Source organism: Lactuca virosa, chromosome 3 (genome assembly GCF_052849685.1).
Source record: "Lactuca virosa cultivar CGN04683 chromosome 3, Lactuca_virosa_CGN04683_v6, whole genome shotgun sequence".
NCBI classification, from domain to species: domain Eukaryota; kingdom Viridiplantae; phylum Streptophyta; class Magnoliopsida; order Asterales; family Asteraceae; genus Lactuca; species Lactuca virosa.
In genome coordinates this window covers 334,916,332-334,928,672 of record NC_136428.1, presented here as the reverse complement: position 1 = coordinate 334,928,672, position 12,341 = coordinate 334,916,332, and the positions used below count along the sequence as shown (strand labels likewise).

At 34.9% G+C, this 12,341-nt stretch overlaps 1 protein-coding gene across 1 annotated transcript; it reads right to left on the bottom strand.

Annotated features, from left to right (window-relative positions):
• Positions 1-7,955: 7,955 nt before the first annotated feature.
• Positions 7,956-10,320, bottom strand: LOC145167443 (uncharacterized). The gene is made up of 3 exons (XM_079086652.1): positions 9,741-10,320; positions 8,705-8,761; positions 7,956-8,112 (listed from the first exon to the last, which is right to left on the bottom strand). Exons 1-3 carry the CDS (start codon positions 9,977-9,979, stop codon positions 8,079-8,081), a joined length of 330 nt encoding a protein of 109 aa, XP_078942778.1. The 5' UTR covers positions 9,980-10,320; the 3' UTR covers positions 7,956-8,078.
• Positions 10,321-12,341: the final 2,021 nt, after the last annotated feature.

Sequence of the window (12,341 nt, the reverse complement as noted above, 5' to 3'; positions counted from 1 at the left end):
TTTCTCAACTTCATGGTCTTGATTTTGATGACACCTTCAGCCCTGTTGTCAAACCCGCCACTATCCGCATTGTTCTAAGCATTGCGATCTCCAAAAACTGGCCTATACATCAGCTGGATGTCAAAAATGCTTTCCTTCATGGTGACCTCTCTGAAGAAGTCTATTTTAAACAACCTCCTGGATTTGTTCATCCCACTTACCCTCATCATGTATGTCATCTACGCAAGGCTCTCTATGGCCTTAAACAGGCTCCTCGTGCCTGGTATCAGCGATTTGCTGTGTTTATCGCCTCTCTCGGTTTCACCAGCAGTCGCTCTGACTGCTCTCTCTTTACTTATCATTCTGGGTCTGATCATATCTTTCTTCTTCTCTATGTTGATGACATTATACTCACCACCTCCCCTCCTGCTCTCATCTCTCGCATCATCATCTTTCGCATCATCTCTTGTCTTTCGTCTGAATTTCCTATGTCCGACTTAGGTTCTTTATCTTTCTTCCTTGGCATTGCTTCGTCTCGCACTGCTAACGGTCTGTTTTTATCCCAAACTCCCTTTGCTATGGATATTTTAGCTCGTGTTGACATGTCCTCCTGTAATCCCTGCACCACTCCATGTGACACTAAATCTAAATTATCTACAGATGGATCTCCTGTTTCTGATCCTACTCTTTATCGAAGTATTGCTGGTGCCCTGCAATACCTTACATTTACTCGTCCTGATATTGCCTATGTTGTCCAGCAAATCTTTCTTTTCATGCATGATCCGCGTGAACCTCATCTTCTTGCCCTTAAGCGTATTCTCCGCTATCTCCAAGGGACTCTATCTCATGGTTTGTCTATACGACCCTCTTCCACTGATCACTTGGTCTCGTATTCTAATGCTAATTGGGCTGGCTGTCCTCACACTCGTCGGTCCACTTCTGGGTTTTGTGTTTATCTTGGCGACAACCTTGTTGTTTCTCGATCCTCAGCTGAAGCTGAGTATTGTGGGGTGGCAAATGTCGTTGCTGAAGCTGCATGGCTTTGCAATCTACTTCTCGAGTTATCATGTCCATTATCTAAAGCTACGGTTGTGTTTTGCGACAATGTGAGTGCCATGTATCTATCCTCTAACCCTGTACAGCACCAACGTACCAAGCATGTGGAAATAGACTTACATTTTGTTAGGGAACGTGTTGCTATTGGACATGTGCGTGTTTTGCACGTGCCATCGGCTTATCAATTTGCAGATATTTTTACCAAGGGTCTTCCTACACAGTTATTTTTGGATTTTCGGAACAGTTTGAACATTTGTAAACCCCACGCTCAAACTGAGGGGGTGTGTTAGTTTATATTGTTATTTATACATATTGTATAGTGTAGGGACCTTATTGTAATATTCTTTTATATAAATATATTGCATTCACAACCTCTCATTAACGAGGCTTTTTACCCTAATCAACAACTTGCATTTCTTCTAGGTCGTGATGAAAGTGTTGCAGGGGAAAATGGATGAGGTTTCGATTCACGTTTATCGGCATGATTGTGATTGTGGAGGCACTTGAAGATATATATATATATATATATATATATATATATATATATATATATATATATATATATATATATATATATATATATAGAGAGAGAGAGAGAGAGAGAGAGAGAGAGTATGTGTGTGTAGTGCTCTAGTGGCACTGCATTAGGATTTTTGTATTAGAAGGTGGGGGAAGACGAAGCTTCTAATGACGAAGGATGAAGAGTGGCTGGCAGGATTTAGGGTTTTATTGGTGAGGGAATACATGCATGCGTTTAGAAAAAGCTTATATGTCGTTTGGTTTATCTGCATTAGGTTTTTTACATGATTATAAGGTAATTGATTCTTAAACAAGTTGATTAGATTAGTAGTTTGGTTGAGGTTTGAAAATTCATCTTTTATTTTAGAACAAAGACGGGACATGGGGGAGAAAACAGAAAAAATAAAATCAAGTTGATTTCCATAATCATCTCCTAAAAGCAATAATTACGGGTTAGTTTTTTCATAAAGGATTAATAGTTTATCTGCATAATTTGATTGTATATTTAGGAGTGAAAATAGTAATTTTTATCATTCAATAGATGCGCTAGCAACCTTACAGGTTAGACAAGCAATAGTCGTTAATAATGGTACATTTTAATTAGTTTTATTGAATTTAAGAAACTAATGTGTGCAATTAAAACGATAGCGATACAAGTCGTACATTTATAAATGAAAGGACATAAATGTTACCCCAAATGGAAAGTTAGATGACTAATTTGTCTAGTAAAAAAAGAACTTTGCAAGAAAATCGTTAAACCTCTAACCTATTTGTGATCGACTGTAACATGTTTTATTTGCTAATTATTAGAACTACGTTGTAAGCAAACCATGATACTCATTACAATTTATGTTATTTTGTATGCATGACTTTATTTTTAGGTTATTTTGCTACTTTGTAAGAATACCATGCTACTCGTTACAATTTGTGTTATTTTATATGTATGACTTGTATTTTTAGAATATTTTGCAAGTTCGTGCAACAACTATTGAGATGCTAATCATTACACTTTATGTTATTTTGTGTGTACGACTTGTGTTTTTGGGTTATTTTGCAAGTTTGCACAACAACTATTGAGATGCTACTCGTTACAATTTATGTTATTTTGTATGTATGAATTGTATTTTTAGGTTATTTTGCAAGTTTGCGCAATAACTATTGAGATGCTACTCATTACCGTTTATGTTATTTTGTATGTATGACTTGTATTTTTAGGTTATTTTGCAAGTTCGGGTAACAACTATTAACAACTATTGAGGTAGATTGCTAAATGTTAATTGATAGAAGATAGAATCGATTATTAAAACCACTATTGAGATAGGGTTTATTTCAATGCATATATACTCCTATAAAGGTAGCAACATGTGTTGGCATTTATGTAATGCATATCACTATTAGATCGAACAATATCAAAACATCGTTATGAAATTTTTATACCCTTAATAAACATTTAACCCAAAAATATCGATTTTTTATTAAATGACATTTAAGTAATGTGTATCATTTACCAGTATCGGTTCTGTCCGATGCTCATCCATAGTGATTTTTTTTCTTCAGGATGTTGTTTTGAGATAAAAACAAGTGTACATTGCTAAATCCAAATGAACACTAAATAAATCAAATAAACATGTTTAATAAATAAACCATATTTAATAAAATCAAAGAAACTTATGCACCGTCCAAAAGTATTAAAACTTTCCTTTAATCGCTTGAGTACATGTTATACTACCTACTTGACGATAATCATTCAACCCAGAGAAAAATAACATATCTCAACTAATTCGAACAATAATAAACCAACATCAGATTTATCCAATCTTCAAACCATCATCAAAGGAAAAATCGCCCAAATTTACCAATTCTTAAAATAGCAGGAAATCTATAAATCATCTCATTACTACTAAGACCTATAACATTTACATCCAAATTCAACCACAAACTTGGTAATCTCAATAAATACAGTGATTAAATAAACAATTAAAAGTTTAAGAAATCAACTAAATGGGTCAAGGTATAATTGAGACCGCTAACAACAACTAAATTTGATTCTCACGCTAGATAATTAAATTTAATCTTGTGTTTTGATATTGTCTCGTTAGTCTTCTTGCCAATCACGCATTCAACAATTCATCTCAATATTCCAGTCACTATATAGTCGTTTTTTCTTGATTCAAGTCTCAAGAGCCGAGCATTCAACAACCAATCAATATACTTAATTATTGTTAACTGTAATGAGAAACAAACAATTAAAAAGATCAATGAAGCATGTATACATTTCATACGCACACACACGTCAAACGACCTATAACCAGAACCATCACATGTTATAACCTAACCTTTGAAGTGTTGACACAGAAACAAACAAAAGAGTAAAGGACAAACTTGACAAACAAAGGTCTATTCTGTCGCTATCACTTAAAAAAGTAAATATTTCTATAATGGTACTTTGTTATGTTAAGTTTTCTGAACCTAAATTAGTAGAAAAAATAGTGATAAGCTTTAATTTTGCTTGTGTTCATGTCATCAAGACATAACGCATCAGCCTCAACATTTTTAGCAAAAAACACACATTAACATATATAAACTATGACATGAAAACCAATAAAAAATTGATTTGTAAGTAATCTTGCAATAAAAAATACAAACATTGCACCAAATAGTTGGTTTGAATCTCAGATCCATTATAAACTAAAACTCCATATTTGATCACTTAAACTAAAAACTCCAGGTTTGAATCTTAGAAATAAAACATACACAAAACACAAACATACAACAAATTACGTACAAGACGTAGTAGTGGGTGTTATAAAAACAGAAATATATTTGAACTGATACAAGATTCTTTTGGCTTAAGCAACTTCAACATTCTCTTCACTTACATTTTCTATATGCATAAATGATTTGAAATAAACAAAAATACTTTTGAACTGATGCAACACTTCTTGCCAAGTTCAAGCTTAAATAAGTTGGAGAAGATTTGTTTCACAAAAAATCAAGTATGCAGGGGTGTTTTCATGGATCTGAAGGTTTGTTTGAGGCAAACGAAAGAATGCATAATGTCCAATCTTCAAATGCATATTTAATTCCTAGACTATTTCCACGGAAAAATAATGATTACTTACTGGTATGCAAATCAAACACATACAAGCATACACAAACACATAGAAACACGTATACATTTATAGATTCTGAGTAGCATGTGAGAAAAATACTTGTTACAGATTAGGTTTCTTTAATGGAGATAATGGAGGGGAAAAATGGAAATAGGAATGAAGTTTCGATATCAAGAAAATTACAGGAAATAGAAAAAGAAGTTTAATTTTAGGAAAAATTACTTGCATTTCTTCTAGTCGTGATGACTTGTATTTTTATATGTATGACTTGTATTTTTAGATTATTTTGCAAGTTCGTGCAACAACTATTGAGATGCTAATCATTACACTTTATGTTATTTTGTTTGTGCGAGTTGTGTTTTTAGGTTATTTTGCAAGTTTGCACAACAACTATTGAGATGCTACTCGTTACAATTTATGTTATTTTGTATGTATGACTTGTATTTTTAGGTTATTTTGCAAGTTTGAGCAATAACTATTGAGGTGCTACTCATTACAGTTTATGTTATTTTGTATGTATGACTTGTATTTTTAGGTTATTTTGCAAGTTCGGGTAACAACTATTAACAACTATTGAGGTAGATTGCTAAATGTTAATTGATAGAAGATAGAATCGATTATTAAAACCACTATTGAGATAGGGTTTATTTTAAAGCATATATACTCCTAGAAACGTAGCAACATGTGTTGGCATTTATGTAATGCATATCACTATTAGATTGAACAATATCAAAACGCCGTTATGAAATTTTTATACCCTTAATAAACATTTAACCCAAAAATATCGATTTTTTATTAAATGACATTTAAGTAATGCGTATCATTTACCGGTATCGGTTCTGTCCAATGCTCATCCATAGTGATTTTTTTTCTTCATGGTGATGTTTTGAGATAAAAACAAATGTACATTGCTAAATCCGAATGAACACTAAATAAATCAAATAAACATGTTTAATAAATAAATCATATTTAATAAAATCAAAGAAACTTATGCACCGTCCAAAAGTATTAAAACTTTCCTTTAATCGCTTGAGTACATGTTATACTACCTACTTGTCGATAAGGGTGTTAATCAGGTCAACCCGATCGGGTTTTGAGTTAATTGGGTCGGCTTAGTCGGGTTTTAGAAAATTAATTTTTGACCCTAAACCCGACCCTATTAAGATACGAGTTAGTCGGGTTCGGGTTGATCGGGTTTCGGGTTAATAGGGTCGGGTTAATCGGGTTAGTTGGATTAAATGTGGTATACTAGTTGGGGTGATCTTGGCAAAATCTAACATGAAGTATTCTCTTCCAGTGTCATCTCAGTATGCAAAACTTGCTGCAAATTGATGATATATATATTAAAAAGATGATAAAAATTTGGAACTAGTAAACACATGTCCATCATGAAGGCAACGTACAACAAAAGAAAATGTCATTATATACAAAATTATCATGACTAGTTAATAAGAACACAAAAAATTAGTACACGTAAATTTATAATAACTATCAGTTAATTCCTTATATATGTTTATTTTAATAAACCAGTGTAATTTACATTTTAATACACCTTAATATGAAAGACCCAATATGTATCCTTCTAGAAAAACATAACGAAAGATTAGTAAATGTAAAATAAGCCAATTTATATGCATATACATAGAAGTAAATAATTTTCTTATTTCAAAGAACATGTGTTTGTACTTCACAAGTGGAGGATGCAATACGTAAAAGAGTTGTAGACTTGTAGTATGCCTTTATTCGGGTTAATCGGGTTAACCCGCAACCCGATTTTTTTAAAAAAATCAACCCTACCCGACCCTAATTGCAATTCGGGTATGTCGATTTAACCCGAATAACCCGATTTAGAATTTTGACCCTATGAAACCCGACCCTAAGTACCTTATTTGGGTTCTAGTCGGGTCGGGTTAATAGGGTTCGGGTTTTTTTGACACCCCTACTTGTCGATAATCATTCAACCCAGCGAAAAATAACATATCTCAACTAATTCGAACAATAATAAACCAGCATCAGATTTATCCAAACTTCAAACCATCATCAAGGGCAAAATCGCCAAAATTTACCAATTCTTAAAATAGTAGGAAATCTATAAATCATCTCATTACTACTAAGACCTATAACATTTATATCCAAATTCAACCACAAACTTGGTAATCTTAATAAATACAGTGATTAAATAAACAATTAAAAGTTTAAGAAATCAACTAAATGGGTCAAGGTATAATTGAGACCGCTAACAACAACTAAATCTGATTCTCACGCTAGATAATTAAATTTAATATTGTGTTTTGATATTGTCTCTTTAGTCTTCTTGCCAATCAAGCCTTCAACAATTCATCTCAATATTCCAGTCACTATATAGTCGTTTTTTTCTTGATTCAAGTCTCAAGAGCCGAGCATTCAACAACCAATCAATATACTTAATTACTGTTAACTATGTTAACTGTAATGAGAAACAAACAATTAAAAAGGTCAATGAAGCATATATACATTTCATACGTACACACACGTCAAACGACCTGTAAAAAATAACCAGAACCATCACATGTTATAACCTAACATTTGAAGTGTTGACACAGAAATAAACAAAAGAGTAAAGGACAAACTTGACAAACAAATGTCTATTCTGTCGCTATCACTTAAAAAAGGTAAATATTTCTATAATGGTACTTTGTTATGTTAAATTTTCTAAACCTAAATTAGTAGAAAAAATAGTGATAAGCTTTAATTTTGTTTGTGTTCATGTCATCAAGACATAACGCATCAGCCTCAACATTTTTAGCAAAAAACACACATTAACATATATAAACTATGACATGAAAACCAATAAAATATTGATTTGTAAGTAATTTTGCAATAAAAAATACAAACATTGCACCAAATAGTTGGTTTGAATCTCAGATCCATTATAAACTAAAACTCCATATTTGATCACTTAAACTAAAAACTCCAGGTTTGAATCTTAGAAATAAAACATACACAAAACACAAACATACAACAACAAGAGGCAGTAGTGGGTGTTTTAAAAACAAAAATAGATTTCAACTGATATAAGATTCTTTCGGCTTAAGCAACTTCAACATTCTCTTCACTTACATTTTCTATATGCATAAATGATTTGAAATAAACAAAAATACTTTTGAACTGATACAACACTTCTTGCCAAGTTCAAGCTTAAATAAGTTGGAGAAGATTTACTTCACAAAAAATCAAGTATGCAGGGGTGTTTTCATGGATCTGAAGGTTTGTTTGAGGCAAACGAAAGAATGTGTAACACCCCAAAAATTCAAGCCAATTTAAACTTTTTAAAACATTTAAAACCATTAAGTCATTACAGTTTACTTTCAAAATAATTTAAACATCAGAGTATCCCCATAATCAATCATGAAAATGTAAAGATGTGCACGATCACGCCTTCGCCTTCCTGCGATCATCCGAATACCTGAAACAATAATCGATAAATGTAAGCTCAAAGGCTTAGTGAGTTACTCCTAAAATACCAACCCATACTAACCAGAACAAATATCATATCAATAAAAAATACAGAACAACATGCATAAAGAGCCTTCAGCCTGACTGGACCGCCTCGCAGGCCTTCAGTCTATCTGGACCGCTCTCCGAGCCTTCGGCACGTCTGGACCGCCTCGTGGGGCCTTCAGCCTATCCGGACCGCTCGTCGGGCCTTCGGTCTGACTATCATACCCTCCTGGGTCTGTAGTCTATCCGGACCGCCCTAGGTATGTTGGCCTTCAGCACAAAGCAGGACCGCCTCAACCCAAACCCCCAATCAAACAAACATGTGCACATACATATCATACGCTAGCATATATAACAGTCAACCGATCTAACAGATCAAATAACATAGCATCATCCTATGCCCAGGATACTGACCTAACTAGGTCACTAACATATGTACAGATAATCATACGGATCTAACAGATCACATAGTATAGCAACATCCTATAACCAGGATACAATCATAAAGGGCCGGCTTTGGTGCCGTAGACCCTGTTGATATAGTGAGGAGAACTCACCTGACACTGCTGAAGTCCCGTAGATACGCTCCAGCCGCTGATTGACAGATTCCGGAACTGTCAACATCAAACAATACCCAATTAATAATTTGGTTACAAGCTCAAAGTCCAACTCACACTCGAAAAGCCCAAAAGTCAAGTAATGGGCCAAGGCCCAACATATGGCCCAATCTTCCAAATTGGGCCCAAGTCCTCACATGGGCCTTATCCTAAAACCCATCTAATTACTTTGGTCCATTAACTTGTTCTTGAATGACCACCAAAACCCTATAGGAAGGCCCAAATAAAATTAAGGTTTCACATAAAATGACAACTAGAGTTAAGTGTTTCTCACTTAACCCATTAAGAACTTAATCCAATAAGGACTTAATCCATTAAGTCCAATATTGCTTAGATTAATCTTTGCCAATGATTATTATTTAATATTTCAAACTATTAAATAATTCTCATGTGTGTTTTCCGATTAATTCTCAAAATTAGGGTTTTATTGGCACTAAGGTTTTCCAAACCCTAATTAGGGTTTCCAACCCAATTTCTAGCCCATTTATTAACTTGTTGGGCTTTTAGGTCATTTAGGGCTTTATTGGGCCTATTAGGCCCACTAAAATATCATTAAGTCCATTAGGGTTTTACATATGCCCATTAGGCTTCATTGGGCCCATTTGGGCTTACAAGGCCCATTAGGGTTTCAAGCACCCCAAACGAATCAACTCGACGAGACAAGCACACCGCCACCCGACACGGCAGCCGATGGCGGCAGGATGCGGCAGCCACCACCTCACGGTGGTGGTTAGGGTTTTCTTTTCCATTTTTTCACTTTCTAGTTACATGTTACAATGCTTATACCCAAAATATTCACATACACACTAAATAGAAAAACATACACACAGCCACCCTATGGTGGCCGGCGGTGGTGCATGGCGGCAGCCACCACCTCACGGTGGTGGTGGTGGCCTTCTTGTGAAATCCGACCAAAAACCACAGCCAAAACCACATACACACATCCTTCTGTTGCGAGATAAACCTAGCCACCCACCTGGCGGCGATGCTGACACAAGAAGTCCAGCAGCAGCGGCTTAACGGCAATGTCGGCGGCAGAAACCACGAACCCCACAGCCGCAAACACGACCGGCTTCTCTCACGACCACAGCGTCGGTCTTCTTCTTCTTCTGCCACCACGGAAATGACGACATCTGATGGCAGCGATGAAACAGTACCAGCAGCAAAAGATCGGTTAGCGGCGGCGCTCGACGGCCCTAGCGGCGATGGCGGCATGGCTGAAAGGCGGGGCAGGAGAAGAAAGAGAAGAGGCGTCCGAGGACGCTATCACACTGCCCAGACGTCGCTCCAGTCGGCTTTCTTCGTTCGCGCATGGCGTCACCGGCAGCAAAGGTGTGACGGCTTCACAATGGGGAGGCAGCAGGCTGCGGTCACAGCAATGGTTCTCCGATCCCTACCCGGTGCAGCTACCCTCGACAGCCCTCGGTGGTCTCTCCCGGCTATGCACAACAATCGGCGACGAATGATGGTGATGATCCGATGGCAAGACGACAGGCGACGAGGTGGCGGCCAAGAAAGAGGATGGAGATGGCGGCTGGTGCTTAGAGGCTTAGGGTTAGGGTATGGACGGGAATGAAAGGCTATATGCCCGGCTCCATTAATCTTTGACCCAAAATGACACAAATGGTCCCCCATTCTCATCTTTTCTTTCAAGCTAATCCATAATTTACGATTTCAACCCTCAGCCTTAAAATCCATTACACATTAAGTACGAAATTTACCAAATAGCCCCTATGCCTCCAAAATCTCTTCAAGTGAAGTCCCAATATTTATCCCTTAGTCCCTGCTTTAATAAATATTTGCAAAACTAACCCGGAACTTACATTTTAACCCTTGACTTCTATAAATCTTTACAAAATAAATCCCAGAATTACACTTTGATCCCCGGATATTCAAATCCTGCCACTTGGCTTCCCGAAATAAACTCCCAGCTAATTGTTACTTGATTTTAAGCCATAATGACATATAATAATAATACGATTTGCTTCTCGGGTTCCAGGTTATCATTTAATTATTATATTCTAAATGGGATGTTACAGAATGCATAATGTCCAATCTTCAAATGCATATTTAATTCCTAGACTATTTCCACGGAAAAATAATGATTACTTAGTGGTATGCAAATCAAACACATACAAGCATACACAAACATATACACACACGTATACATTTATAGATTCTGAGTAGCAAGTGAGAAAAATACTTGTTATAGATTAGGTTTCTTTAATGGAGATAACGAAGGGGAAAAATGGAAATAGGAATGAAGTTTCGATATCAAGAAAATTACAGGAAATAGAAAAAGAAGTTTAATTTTAGGAAAAATTACTTGCATTTCTTCTAGTCGTGATGACTTGTATTTTTATATGTATGACTTGTATTTTTAGATTATGTTGCAAGTTCGTGCAACAACTATTGAGATGCTAATCAATACACTTTACGTTATTTTGTTTGTACGACTTGTGTTTTTAGGTTATTTTGCAAGTTTGCACAACAACTATTGAGATGTTACTCGTTACAATTTATGTTATTTTGTATGTATGACTTGTATTTTTAGGTTATTTTGCAAGTTTGTGCAATAACTATTGAGGTGCTACTGATTACAGTTTATGTTATTTTGTATGTATGACTTGTATTTTTAGGTTATTTTGCAAGTTCGGGTAACAACTATTAACAACTATTGAGGTAGATTGCTAAATGTTAATTGATAGAAGATAGAATCGATTATTAAAACCACTATTGAGATAGGGTTTATTTTAAAGCATATATACTCCTAGAAACGTAGCAACATGTGTTGGCATTTATGTAATGCATATCACTATTAGATCGAACAATATCAAAACACCGTTATGAAATTTTTATACCCTTAATAAACATTTAACCCAAAAATGTCGATTTTTCATTAAATGGCATTTAAGTAATGCGTATCATTTACCAGTATCGGTTTTGTCCAATGCTCATCCATAGTGATTTTTTTCTTCATGGTGTTGTTTTGAGATAAAAACAAATGTACATTTCTAAATCCAAATGAACACTAAATAAATCAAATAAACATGTTTAATAAATAAACCATATTTAATAAAATCAAAGAAACTTATGCACCGTCCAAAAGTATTAAAACTTTCATTTACTAACTTCAGAACATGTTATACTACCTACTTGACGATAATCATTCAACCCAGAGAAAAATAACATATCTCAACTAATTCGAACAATAATAAACCAGCATCAGATTTATCCAAGCTTCAAACCATCATCAAAGGCAAAATCGCCCAAATTTAACAATTCTTAAAATAGTAGGAAATCTATAAATCATCTCATTACTACTAAGACCTATAACATTTACATCCAAATTCAACCACAAACTTGGTAATCTTAATAAATACAGTGATTAAATAAACAATTAAAAGTTTAAGAAATCAACTAAATGGGTCAAGGTATAATTGAGATCGCTAACAACAACTAAATCTGATTCTCACGCTAGATAATTAAATTTAATCTTGTGTTTTGATATTATCTCTTTAGTCTTCTTGCCAATCAAGCCTTCAACAATTCATCTCAATATTCCAGTCACTATATA

Excerpts from the sequence above, each read along its gene's own strand:
- LOC145167443 (XM_079086652.1), bottom strand. The coding sequence starts at position 9,979 with ATGCCGCCATCGCCGCTAGGGCCGTCGAGCGCCGCCGCTAACCGATCT. Across the intron at positions 8,762-9,740 it reads TGTGTCAGCATCGCCGCCAG|TTCCGGAATCTGTCAATCAG; the intron begins GTGGGTGGCTAG and ends TGATGTTGACAG. Across the intron at positions 8,113-8,704 it reads CGGGACTTCAGCAGTGTCAG|GTATTCGGATGATCGCAGGA; the intron begins GTGAGTTCTCCT and ends TTATTGTTTCAG.